The 13,460-nt window shown below is 42.1% G+C and overlaps 1 protein-coding gene across 1 annotated transcript in view; it reads left to right on the forward strand.

Annotated features, from left to right (window-relative positions):
• The window catches only part of dhx29 (DEAH (Asp-Glu-Ala-His) box polypeptide 29), a 161,254-nt gene that overhangs the window by 1,877 nt on the left and 145,917 nt on the right, over positions 1-13,460 (forward strand). Inside the window, exon 2 of the mRNA XM_078549709.1 lies at positions 7,903-7,982. Coding sequence (XP_078405835.1) covers positions 7,903-7,982 — 80 coding nt within the window. The remainder of the gene's footprint in view (positions 1-7,902; positions 7,983-13,460) is intronic.

A 13,460-nucleotide genomic window follows, 5' to 3' on the forward strand; every position in this document is an offset into this window, starting at 1 on the left:
TGGATTCCGGGAGGGTCCCAGCGGATTGGAAAACCGTTAATGTGACGCCCCTGTTCAAGAAGGGAGGGAGACAAAAAGCAGGAAACTATAGGCCTGTCAGCCTAACATCTGTCGTTGGGGAAATGCTGGAGTCCATTAGTAAGGAAAAAATAGGACATTTGGAAAAGCTTAACACATTCAAGCAGAGTCAATATGGTTTTGTGAAAGGGAAATCATGTTTGACAAATTTGCTAGAATTCTTTGAGGATGTAACAAACAGTTGATAAAGGGGAACCGGTAGATGTATTGTACTTGGATTTCCAGAAGGCACTCAATAAGATGCCACAAAAGGTTATTGCACAAGATAGGAGCTCACGGTATTGGGGGTAATGTATTAGCATGGATTGAGGATTTGTTAACACACGCAAGACAGAGTCGGGATTAATGGGTCTTTTTTAGGTTGGAAAGACGTAATTAGTGGAGTGCCACAAGGATCAGTCCTAGGGCCTCAATTATTTGCTATCTGTATTAATGACTTAGAGGAGGGGGCAGAGTCTAATGTATCCATATTTGATGACAATACAAAAATAGGTGGGAATGCATGTTGTGATGAAGACATAAGGAATCTGCAAGGGGATATCGATGGGTTGAGTGAGTAGGCAAAAACTTGGCAGATGGAGTTTAATATAGGAAAGTGTGAGGTCATGCACTTTGGTAGGAAGAATTAAAAGGCAGACAATTATTTAAATGGAAAAAGACTCAAAAAAGTGCAGCACAGAGGGATCTGGGTGTTCTTGTGCATGAAACACAAAGTTAGCATGCAATTGCAGCAATAATTAAGAAGGTAAATGGAATTTTGGCCTGTATTGCTAGGGGGATGGAGTTTAAAAATAGGGAAGTCTTTTATAGCTGTACAGGGTGTTGGTGAGGCTGCACCTGGAGTACTGTGTAGTTTTGGTCCCTGTATTTAAGAAAAGATATACTGGCATTGGAGGCAGTTCAAAAAGAGACTCACTGGACTGATTCCTGGGATGAAGGGGTTGACTTATCGAGAACAGCTAAACAGGTTAGGCTTTTATTCATTAGAGTTTAGAAGATTGATCGGTTGATCTTATTGATACATACAAGATGCTGAGGGGGCTTAACAGGGTAGATGTTGAGATAATGTTTCCACTAGTTACAGAATAAGGGGGCATTCATTTAAAACTGAGATGCAAAGGAATTTCTTCTCTGGGGGCAGTGCATGTCTGGAATTCTCTACCCCCAGAGTTGTGGGGGCTAGATCACTTAAGTATTTAAAGAGGAGGTAAAGGTTTTTGAAATATTGAGGAGTTGAGGGCTATGAGGAGCTGGCACAGAAGAGGAGTTGAGGTCTGGGGCAAATCAGCCATGATCCTATTGAACGGCAGGGCAGGCTTATGGGGCCGAATGGCCTACTCCACCTATTTCTTATGTTCTAATGTTGCTCTTCGCGATGGGGATGGAGATGATGAGGGGATGGGGACAAGAATGGGAGGTACTGTTTCAGTCGCCTTGTGAGTTACTGCCATACACCCTGTGGGTCCTGGCAAGGGCAGCTTTTATTGCCGTTTGCCTGAGAAGGGTATTGCTGAGCCACCTCAGAACTGCTACAACAGTGCTGTCATAGTGTCCTGGAAGCTATCGCACAAAGCTGAAATTGATGAAGAGGTGGACCACAGAATAGCTCAGCCTATGGTAAATTATGTACTCAAGTTTGAGAATCTATTATCTCATGACATGAAACTCAAAGTCTGTTGGGCAGTAGTTTTCCCGACACTTGTCTACCATGCTGAAGTTTGGACAACTTATAGACACCATATCAAGCTCCCAGAGCAACACGAATACACTCTTAGAAGGACCTTGTGAATCACTCGGAGGACAAAGAACAAATCCTTCAAGGTGCATATATGCCAAGTATTGAGGCTATGATAATCTCACATCAACTGAGATGGATGGGACCCGGTAAGAATGCCCAATTTGGCTGTACAAACGGGTGCTCTACTCAGATCTATGCCATGGAGTTTACATGGGAGCCAAAGGAAATGTTTCAAAGGCAACTTTGAAGTCTCCATGAAGGTCTGTTCTGTGAACATTATCACATGGGAAGCAGATGCTGAATCTTGACCCAAGTGCCTATTCTTCATCAAAAATGTGTCAAGACCTTACAATTAACAAGAGCTGTCAGAAAGAACTGAGGGCAGCTGCTCAAACCAACAATCCACCACCACCAATGCTGGCTGGCAACGAATGTGCTCTCTCTGGAAGAGCCTGTAAGGCTAAGATTAGGGGTTCTAGCCATCTGCGAGCCCATAGTCAACACAGACATCTCACATCTCACTTCCACCCAGCTATCTGCAGGAAAGCATTATCCTCAACACAAGCTTGCTGATTGAGGTTTTGGGGAGGGAGGTCCACAATTTTGACCCAGCAGCAGTGAAGGAACGGCAATATAGTTACAGTTCAGGGTGGTGTGTGGCTTGGAGTGGAACTTGCAGGTGGCGGTGTTCCCATTAATCTGTTGCTCTTGTCCCTCAAGGCAGATCAAGGCTATAAAGAGGTAAGGAACTGAGTGGCCCTGATGGAACTCAAACTGAAGGTCACTGAGCAGGTTAATGCTGTGTGAGTGCCGCTTGATAGCACTGTCGACACCTGCCACTTTGCTGATGATCAAGAGTGGACTGATGTGGCGGTAATTCACTGAGTTGGATTTGTCATGCTTTTTGTGGATGGGACAGACCTGGGCAATTTTTCACATTGCTGCATGGATGCCCTTGTTTTAGCTTTGCTCAAACAGCTTTGCTAGGTGTGTGGCTCATTCTGGAGCATAAGCCTTCAGTACTGCACCTTGAATGTTGTCAGGGCAAGCAGCCTTTGCAGCATCCAGTGCCTTCAGCCTTTGTATCATATGAAATAAATAAAATTTGCTGATGACCGGCATCTCTCTTGGAAAGAGGCGGTGATGGATGATCCATTCGCCACTTCTGGCTGAAGATGGTCACAAATGCTTCAGCCTTGTCTTTTGCACTGATGTGCAGGGCTCGCCCATCATTGAGGATGGGAACACTTGTGGAGCTTCCTCCTCCAGTTACTGTTTAAAAACAAGGTGTCGCTCATTTAAGACAGATGAGAAATCTAGGCAGTGAGTCTTGAAGTCTTCCTCAAAAGGTGGTGGAAGCAGAGTCTTTGAATATTTTCAAGGCAGAGCTAGATAGATAGATTCTTGATTAACAAGGGGGTGAAAGGTTATTGGAGGTAGGCAGGAATGTGGGGTTGAGGTTGCAATTAGATCAGCCATGATCTTATTGAATGGCAGAGCAGGCTTGAAGGACTGAGTGGCCGACTCCTAATTTTGTTGTATGCTAGTTGTTTAATTGTCTGCCACTATTCACGACTGGATGTGGCAGGACTGCAGAACTTGGATCTGATCCATTGGTTGTGGCATCATCTAGCTCTGTCTATCAGATGCTGCTTCTGTTTAGCCCACAAGTAGTCGTGTTTTGCTTCACCAGGTTGACACCTTATTTTTAGGTATGCCTTCCTCTGCAGTCTTCATTGAACCAGGATTGATCCCCCATCTTGATGTTAATGGTAGAGTGATGAATATGCTGGGCCCTGAGGTTATAGATTGTGATTGTATTCAATTGTGTTGCTGCTTATGGCCCACAGCGCCTCAGTTTTGAGTTGCTAGATCTGTTTGAAAGCTACCCCATTTAGCACAGTGATAGCGCCACACAACACAATGGAGGGTATCCTCATTCTGAATACAGGACTTTGCTCCCACAAAGACTGTACAGTGATCACTCTGACCAATACTGTCATGGATAGAAACATCTATGATAAGTAGATTGCTGAGGATGAGGTCAAGTAGGTTTTTCCCTCTTGGTTCCCTCAGCATCTGCTGCTGACCCAGTCTAGCAGCCAGGTTCTTCAGATTTGGCCAGCTCGGTCTTTCGTGGTACTACGAAGCCATTCTTGATGATGGACATTGAAGTCTCCCAGCCAGAATGTATTCTGTGCCCTGGCCACCCTTGGCGTTTCTTTTAAGCGGGGTCAACATGGAGGTGTACTGATTTCATAAGCTGAGGATGGTAGTAGCTGGTAATCAGGTTGGTTCCTTGCCCGTGATTGAGCTGCCACCATGAGACCTTGTGGGGTCCTGAGTCAATATTGTGGACTCACAGGGCAACCCCTTCATGATTGACCGTAAGACATAGGAGCAGAAGTAGACCATTCGGCCCGTCGAGTCTGCTCTGCCAATCAATGAGATCATGGCTGATCTGAATGAACTCCACTTTCCTGCCTTTTCCCCACAACCCTTGATTCCCTTGCTGAATAAAAATTTGTCTACCTCAGCCTCGAATATACTTAACGACCCGGCCTCGACAGTCCTCTGTGGTAAAGAATTCCACAGATTTACTACCCTCAGAAGAAATTCCTCCTCATCTCTGTCTTAAATGGGCAACCCCTTACTCTAAGATTATGCCCTCTGGTCCTAGACCCTCGCACAAGGGGAAACAACCTCTCAGCATCTACCCTGTCAAGCCCCCTAAGAATCTTATATGTTTTAGTAAGGTCACCTCTCATTCTTCTAAACTCCAATGAGCACAGGCCTAACCTACTCAAAGTCTCTTCATAAGAAAATCCTTCCACACCTGGGATCAACCTAGTGAACCTTCTCTCGACTTCCTCCAATGCCAATATATCTTTTCTTCGATAAGAGGACCAAAACTGTTCACAGTATTCTAGGTGTGGTCTAACTAGTGCCTCGTATAGTTTTAGCAAGACTGCCCTATTTTTAATACTCCATTCCCTTTGAAATGAAGGCCAACATTCCATTTGCCTTCCCTATTACCTAATGACACAGCAGCTGGTAAAGGCTGAGTTATTTAAAATCCCAGAGGGAAACTTTAAACAACTGTCATAACCTATATTTTCAATTGGTATGTTTGAGATGCAACTCTGAATTCAAAAATGAAACCACCAAGCCTCCAGAGGCTTTTTTAAAAATTAAATTAAACATTTATTAATTTTACAAGGTATTAAACACATACAGATCTACAAATTACTACCATAACTATTAAACAAATCCCCAAACTCATCACTCCTAAAATGTCCCAAGGCAACCATAACCCAGATACTTTAAACAGACACCAAACAAAGCACATTTTATCTTTTGAATTCAAAATGAGCTCCCTTTCAATTTGGTTCCTTTGCAGATGCTTGCAGGCTTATAGGTGGCTTACCTCTGTCACACAAAAAACTCTTCTGTATATACCTAGCCTTTCTTTTGAATGTAAATTCTCATTGTATCACCAGGCCCTTTAAACTCCTCCTCTTCTAACAATAAAACCTCTTTCTTAGTACCAATTTTATTAGTAATATAAACCTATTGCTTGGAGTCTTCTAGCTAGGTGCAAGATTTCACCGCCAGTCTTTGAATGGTTTATTCAACTAAAATGAAAATGTGCCCTTTTACCTTACTGTTAACATCTCAAAACTATACATCAAAGCACCTAGGTTAGCTAACTTTAATCCAATTAAGACACACACAGACATATCCAGAGACACCAACCTTACTACAAGCCTATTTAAAATAATTTCCAATAACATTATGTACATTAATATCTCCATGACAACCTATTCTACTTGTATGTTAGCTTTTTGGGACTCCCAAATCCCTCTGTGCTGTAGTTTTCTGCAGTCTTTCTCCATTTAATTAATATTCAGCTCCTCTATTCTTCCTGCCAAAATGCATAACCTCACATTTTCCCACATTATATTCCATCTGCCAAGTTTTTGCCCACCCACTTAACCTGTCTATATCCCTCTGTAGATTCTGTGTCATCCTCACTGCTTGCCTTCCCACCTATTTTTGTCATCTGTAAACTTAGCGATAGTACTTTCTCTTCCCTCATCAAGTAATTAATATATATTGTAAATAATTGTGGCCCCAGCACTGATCCCTGTGGCACTCTAGTTCCAGGTTGCCATCCTGAAAATTCCCCCCTTATCTCAACTCTCCGCCTCTTATTAGTTAGCCAATCCTTTATCTATGCTAATATACTACCCCCAACACCATGGGCTCTTATCAAGTGGCCTTATGTGTGGTACCTTGTTGAATGCCTTTTGGAAATCCAAATATATTACATCTACTGGTTTCCCTTTATTTATCCTGCTTGTAACCTTAAATAATTCTAATAGATTTGTTAGGCTTGATTTCCCCTTCATGAAGCAATGCTGACTCTGCTTGGTTATATTATGTATTTCTAAATGCTCTGCTATTACATCTTTTATAATAGACTCCAACATTTCCCCAATGACAGATGTTAAGCAACTGGCCTATAATTATCTGTTTTTTGTCTCCCTCCCTTTTTGAATAAGGGTGTTACATTGGCAGTTTTCCAATCTTCTGGGACTTTTCCAGAATCTAAGGTTTCTTGTATACCATTGTGCTGCAATCTTTATAACAACTCTGTCCCAGCTGCAGGGATGGAGATGGTGGTGGCTGGGACATTGGTCGTAAGGTATAATTCGGTGATTATGGCGATGTTAGGCTATCAGTTGACTAGATGTTTGGACTTTGCAAGGTCAAGAGGGCTAGGTATTTTGTTGTGTAGGCATGGATATTCCAATGCCTCAGCTGATGCCAGGTGCTCTGTCCGGTTTTGTTCCTTTTTGACTTTTCTGTAGTGGTTTGGTAAAAATGAGTGGTTTGCTCTGCCATTTGAAATGAACTGAATACCACTGGAAATAAGGTAGTCATATGCAGTGATGCAATCAACCACATTGCTGTAGTAAGGATGGTAGATTTTCTACTCTAAAGGACATGTACCAGGTGGGTTTTTGTGACAATCTGTGGTAATTCCTTGGTCACCATTCCTGGGACTAGCTTTTAATTTTAGATTTATTAATTGAATTTAAGTTCCACCAGTTGGTGAACATCAACCTCACACTCTGGATTGCTAGTCCAGTGACATTACTACTACACCACCATCTTCTCCTTTTAGACACAATGGTGTACGGCTTGGAGGGAAGCTTGCAGGTGGTGGTGTTCCCATACATCTGCTGACATGGCCCTTCTAGGAGGTGGAAGTCGTGGGGTTTGGAGGGTACATTTCAAGAGTACTTCATTGGCTGTGAAGTGTTTTGTGACATCCTGAGTTTTGGAATTCTAAATCCACCATAAATTGGCTGATGCGTTGCTTTGCAATGATGACACAAGTAGCATATCATTTAATTCATACTTGTTCTGCTGCTTGGGTGGGACTGTGTTTAAGATGGGCTGACTCAAGGTCAGATGTAATTGGAATAAGTAACCATAAATTGAGATTGCTCACTTTCTGGTCATGAAGTTTTGAGGGTTAGCATGTGCTGGATAGCTTCAGGTTCTATCTTAGCTCAATTTTAAGATTTCTTCTCATATACTGATAGCACACATTGAAACATATGTTGGGAACTCTTTAAATATATGAAACCCTCAAAGCTTCTATGACACTACGTGGTAAATTGGTGCATGTGTTCTTTTATGAGAACAGGAACTTTATACTGTGTGATAGAATCATTACTCTGCTGCTAAAATATCAATATATATGTCTCTTTAAGATTGAAAGCCTAACTGATCATATATTGGATGAGTTTATTCAACATTAATTGAGAAGCTGCAAACATTGATCCCAGTATTTTGTATTCTTGATAAATTCCTTCATTTTTAAAATTTACCCTTGAAAAGCGTGACTGTAAATTAATGTGACAGACAAGAAATGTGTACTAGATGTACTGTTTTCTGCAATTTTATCTCTGGTGGAACGCTGCTCTACATTACATTAACTGCTCATGATACTGTATTGGGCCACTGGACCATATTTTCAGATTTCAACTAATTTAGTTTTCTATACTTTTTAGGTCCAAAGACATATAGCTTTGGCGCATCCTCCACAAATGAACTGAGTACTACTGGAAATTTGGATAGATCCATTCTTAAGGTGATCATATGCTGTGATGTATTTGCAAGATTTTTGAAAAAAAATTTATTTGCAGTGCTTCTGTTCATATCAAGTGGTTTGTACTTCAAAATTCCTTTATTTTTTTTTCCCTTAAAATATGAAAACCTGATGACTAAAATGGACAGGAAACATCCAGGTGTATATCCGTGTAGTTCCATCATGCCCACTTGTTGCTCTGCAAGATCTGATTTGCTGTTCTTTGCTGGGGAAGTAGTTAATCTCAGTTTTGCAGCTGTATTTGTTAACAATTTAGACTACGTATCTGGAAATGAATGCATTTCCATGCCATAGAACTTGCTGTATTTTGTGTCGACGTCGATATCCCATCTAACCTAAGCTTTAACTTGGAACGCATTCTCTAAACATGTCTTCCAACCCTATTATACATTGGTGATTTTTATGTTTGTCACGCCAACTGTATCTTACTGGTCTCTGAGACTAATTTAGAGAAAAATTATGGAAACGTCCATGCTGTGAACTTGCTTTCATAAAGAACCTATTGATAGCCAATCTTTCCAGCAGAAAGAAAAATAAGTCCTTGCATGAATAGTCTACATTCCAGTTTAGGTCTGAATCATAGAAGAATAATTTTTTTTTTCATGGGATGTGGGTATCGCTGGCAAGGCTAGCATGTGCCGCCCATTCCTAATTGCCCTTGAAGGTGGTGGTGGTAAGCTGTTTCTTGAACCATTGTAGTCTCTTCTGTAGCGGTTTGGTACATTTAGATTTGGTACATTTCAGAGGGCAGTTAAGAGTAATTCACTGTGGGTCTAGGGTCCCATGTAGGCCAGACCAGGTAAGGACAGCAGATTTACTTTCCTAAAGGATATTAGTGCTTTACAAAAATTGATAATTTCATGGTCACCATTATTGAGACTAGCTTTCAATTACATTTGTGAATTGATCAAATTTATTAATTGAATTAATATATTATTATTGGATCATTATATAATTGAAATGCATATGACCTCCGCATCAGCCTGGATCTCTGTTTAAGTAGTCTAGTGACTACCACTATGCCACCATCTCCCTAGTATTGTGCAGAAGCAGGCTATTCATCTTGTTGAGTCCATGCTGGCTGTCTGCAAACACAGTTTAGCTCATCCCACTTCCTCATCGTTTCCCTGCAGGATTGCAGTTTTTTTCTCTTCAGTAGCTTATCCAAATCCCTTTTGAAAGCCCTGATTTGAATCTGCCTCCACACCCTCTCAGGTCGTGCATTCCAGATCCTAAGCACCTGCTGTATAAAAACAAATTTTCCTCCTGTCGCTTTTGGTTCTTTGCCATTCACCTTAAATTGGTGCACTCTGGCTTTTGGCCCTTCCACCAGTGGGCATAATTTCCTCTCTATCTACTCTGTCTGGTCGTCTCATTTTGAACATCTCTATCAAATCTCCTTTCATCCTGCTCTAAGGAGACCAACCCCAGTGACTCCAATCCATCCACATAACTCAAGTGCCTCTTGCCTGGAACCATGCTTATAAATCTCTTCTGCACTGTGAAAGCTTCCCATCCTTCCTAAGGTGCATTGCCCAGAATTGGAAACATGTTCCAGTTGAGGCAGAACCAGTATTTTGTAAGGTTCATCATAACTTCTATGTCTGTATTTCTAAAGCCTGACAATGCCTTTTTAACCATTTTCCCCACCTGCCCTGCTACCTTTAATGATTTGTGCACATATACCCACAGGTCTCTGCTCCTGCACCCTCTTTAGAATTGTATCCTTTAAAGTTAAAATCATTTTTCTTTGTCCTTCCTATCAAAATGAATTACTTCACACTTCTCTGCATTAAACGTTATCTGCCACATGTCCGTCCATTCCACCAGCCTGTTTTATGTCCTAACTATCTCCTCACTGAGTGCTCACAAGTTTTGTGTCATCTGCAAATTCTGAAATTATGCCCTGTATACCCAAGTGTAAGTCAATAACACATGTCAAGAAAAGCAGTTGTCCTCGTACCAGCCCCTAGGAAACCCCAATTAATAACATCCTCCAGTCCTGAAAAACAAATATTCATTGCTACCCTTGTTTCCTGTCACTGTCTCTTTTATTCCATGGGCTTTACGTTTGCTGGCAAACCTAGGATATGGCACTTTATCAAAGCCTTTTGGAAGTCCACGTACACCATATCAACTGCATTATCCTCTCGAATCCTCTGTTTAACTTCATCAAAAAACTCAAGTTAGCTCAGTGTGATTTGTTTTTAACAAATCCATGGCGGCTTTCCTTAATTAATTCACAATTGCCCAAGTGACTGTTAATTTGAAAAACGGTAATCAAGGACAAATCCTTTCTCACCAGTGAAGTTAAATTGATTGGCCTGCATTTGCTAGGTTTATTCATAGACCTATTTCTGAACAGAGATGTAGCATTTGCAATTTGCCAGTCCTCTGGTATCACCCCTGTATCTAAGGAGGATTGGAAGATGATGCAATTTTCACCATTAATCATTCCACCCTTGGCATGCTCCAGTACATCCCACCCAGTCCTGGTTACTTCCCAACTTGAAGTACAGCCAGCCTTTCTAATACTGTTATGATCCCAGCTAAGCTTACCCCGGACAAGCCTGATCCCAGAGTGGAACAGAATCTTAATGGCATAGAGGGAGGCCATTCGGCCCATCATGTCTGCACTGGCTCTCCAAATGAGCATTATGACATAGTGCCATTACCCTGCCTTTTCCTTGTACCCTTGCACATTGTTTCTATTCAAATAATGATCTAATGCCCTCTTGAATGCCTCGATTGAGCCTGCCCCCACCGCACTTCCAGGGACTGCATTCCAGACCCAAACCACTCGTGTGAAAAAGTTTATCTTGCATCTCATTTGCTTCTTTCGCAAATCACTTTAAATCTGTGCTCTCTCATTCTCGATCCTTTTACGAGTGGGAACAGCTCCTCCCTATATACCGTCCAGCCCACTCATGATTTTGAACATCTCTATCAAATCTCCTCTTAGCTGCCTTCTCTCCAAGGAGAACAGCCTCAACCTTTCCAATCTATCCTCATGGCTGAAGTTTCTCGTCCCTGGAACCATTCTTGTAAGCCTCTTCTGCACGCTCTCCAATGTGTTCACAACCTCCCTATAATATGGTGCCCAGAACTGTGCACAATATTCCAGCTGAGGTCTAACCAGTGTCTTGTATAAATTCAGCATAACCTCCTTGCTTTTGTACTCTATGCCCCTATTAACTTTATTAACTGCTCTCTCCACCAGTCCTGCCATCTTCAATGATCTATGCACATATACACCCAAGTCTTTCTGCTCCTGCACCCCCATCAAAATTTCACCCTTTTTTATATTGTCTGTCCATGTTCTTCCTACCAAAATGCACCACCTCACACTTCTCCGCATTGAACTTCATCTGACACCTATCTACCCACTCCACCAACTTGCCTATGTCCTCTCCTCACAGTTCACAACACTCCCAAGCTTCATATCACCTGCAAACTTTGAAATTGTCCCCTGCACACCAAGATATGAGGAACAGCAAGGGTCCCAATATCGAGCCCTTGGGAACTCCACTAAAAACCCTTCTCCAGCCCGAAAAATATCCATTGACCATTACTCTCTGCTTCCTATTTTTCAGCCAGTTTTGTATCCACATTGCTACTGTCCCTTTTATTCCATGAGCAATAACTTTTCTCACAAGTTGGTTGTGTGGTACTGTGTCAAATGCCTTTTCAAAGTTCATGTACACCACATCAACAGCATTATCCTCATCGACCTTTTCTATTACCTCTTCAAAAAACTCCAGCACAATTTCCCCTTTAGAAATCCATGCTTGCTCTTCCTTATCAACCCATATTTTTCTATGACTAATTCTATCCCGAATAATTGTTTCTAGAATCTTGCCCACCACTGAAGTTAAACTGACTGGTCTGGAATTGCTGTGCTTGTCCTTCCAACCTTTTTTGAACAAGGGTGTAATGTTTGCAATACTCCAGTCCACTGGCAGCACCGAGTCTAGGGAAGACCGAAAAATTATGGCCAGTGCCCATGCAATTTCTACTCTCATTTCCTTCAATATCCTTGAAAGCACCCCGTCCGGTCCCGGTGCCTTGTCAACTTTAACTATTGATAGTCTATTCAACACTTCCTCCTTATCAATTTTGAACCCTTCTAGTGACAGAGCTTCCTTGTCTGTCACCATGGCCTGGGTAGCATCTACCTCCTTGGTAAAGACAGATACAAAGTATTAATTTGATACTTCAGCCATGGCCCCTTCATCCATGTGTGAATTCCCTTTTTGGTCTCTAATCGGCCTTATTCCTCCTTTCACCACCTTTTTACTATTTAGATGCCTATAGAAGACTTTGGGATTCCCCTTTATGTTGGCTGCCAGTCTTTTCTCATAATCCTTCTTAGCTTCTCTAATATGCATTTTCACCTCCACTCTGGACCTCCTGTATTCCTTTTGGTTCTCAATTTGCCTGTCGTCCTTTTCTATCATCCTAAAACGTACAAAACAATGATCACTGTATCCTAAATGCTCCCCACTGACACTTGGTCCACTTGGCCCACCTCATTTCCAAGAACCAGGTCCAATAGTGCATCATTTCTTGTTGGATTGGACGCACACTGCTGTAGAAAATTCTCCTGAATGCAGTTTAGGAACTTTTTGCCCCTCTCTGCCCTTTACATTACCAGTGTCCCAGTCAACATTCGGATAATCAAATTCGCCCATTATAACTACTTTATAATGCCTGCATCTCTTTGTAATTTCCCTGCAGATTTGTTCTTCTAAGTCCTTCTCAGTATTTGGCGGTCTATAGACTACATCGAGCAATGTAATTGCACCCTTTTTGTTCCTTCGCTCTAGTCAAATTGATTCTGTCCTTGAACCCTCTGGGACACCCAGTTCTCCCCTTTCTTGAGCCAGGTCTCTGTTCTTGCCACAACATCATTTTTCCACATGGCAATCTGCACCTGTTACTCCCCAATTTTATTACTCTGCTCCATGCATGAACATAGATACATAGTAACTCTGATTTAAATTTTGTTACTTTCTCCCTTACTCCGACTTTACCTATTAACTTACTATTCTCTATACTAGTGCTATCTGTGTCTCCCAGTATTTTGTGCACCCTAGTATTCCCCTCTTAATATTTTTTGTTGGTTCCCAAGCCCCTACTGAGTTTAGTGTAAGGCCCTCCCAACAGCACTAGCAAAACGCCCCATAAGGAACTCAGTCCCAGCTCTGTTCAGGTGCAACCTGTCCAGCATGTACAGGTGCCATCTTCCCCAGAGCCAGTCCCAGTGTCCCATGAATCTAAAGCCCTCTCTCCTGCATCATCTTTCCAGCCACGCATTCCATAGAACCGTAGAACCATAGAAAGGTTACGGCACAGAAGGAGGCCATTTGGCCCATCTTGTCCATGCCAGCCCAAGGACATCCAGGTGCCCTTTCTAATCCCACCTTCCTGTGCCCGGCCCATAGCCCTGCAGCTTACAGC

Source organism: Cetorhinus maximus, chromosome 1 (assembly GCF_964194155.1).
Source record: "Cetorhinus maximus chromosome 1, sCetMax3.hap1.1, whole genome shotgun sequence".
In the NCBI taxonomy this organism is placed as follows: domain Eukaryota; kingdom Metazoa; phylum Chordata; class Chondrichthyes; order Lamniformes; family Cetorhinidae; genus Cetorhinus; species Cetorhinus maximus.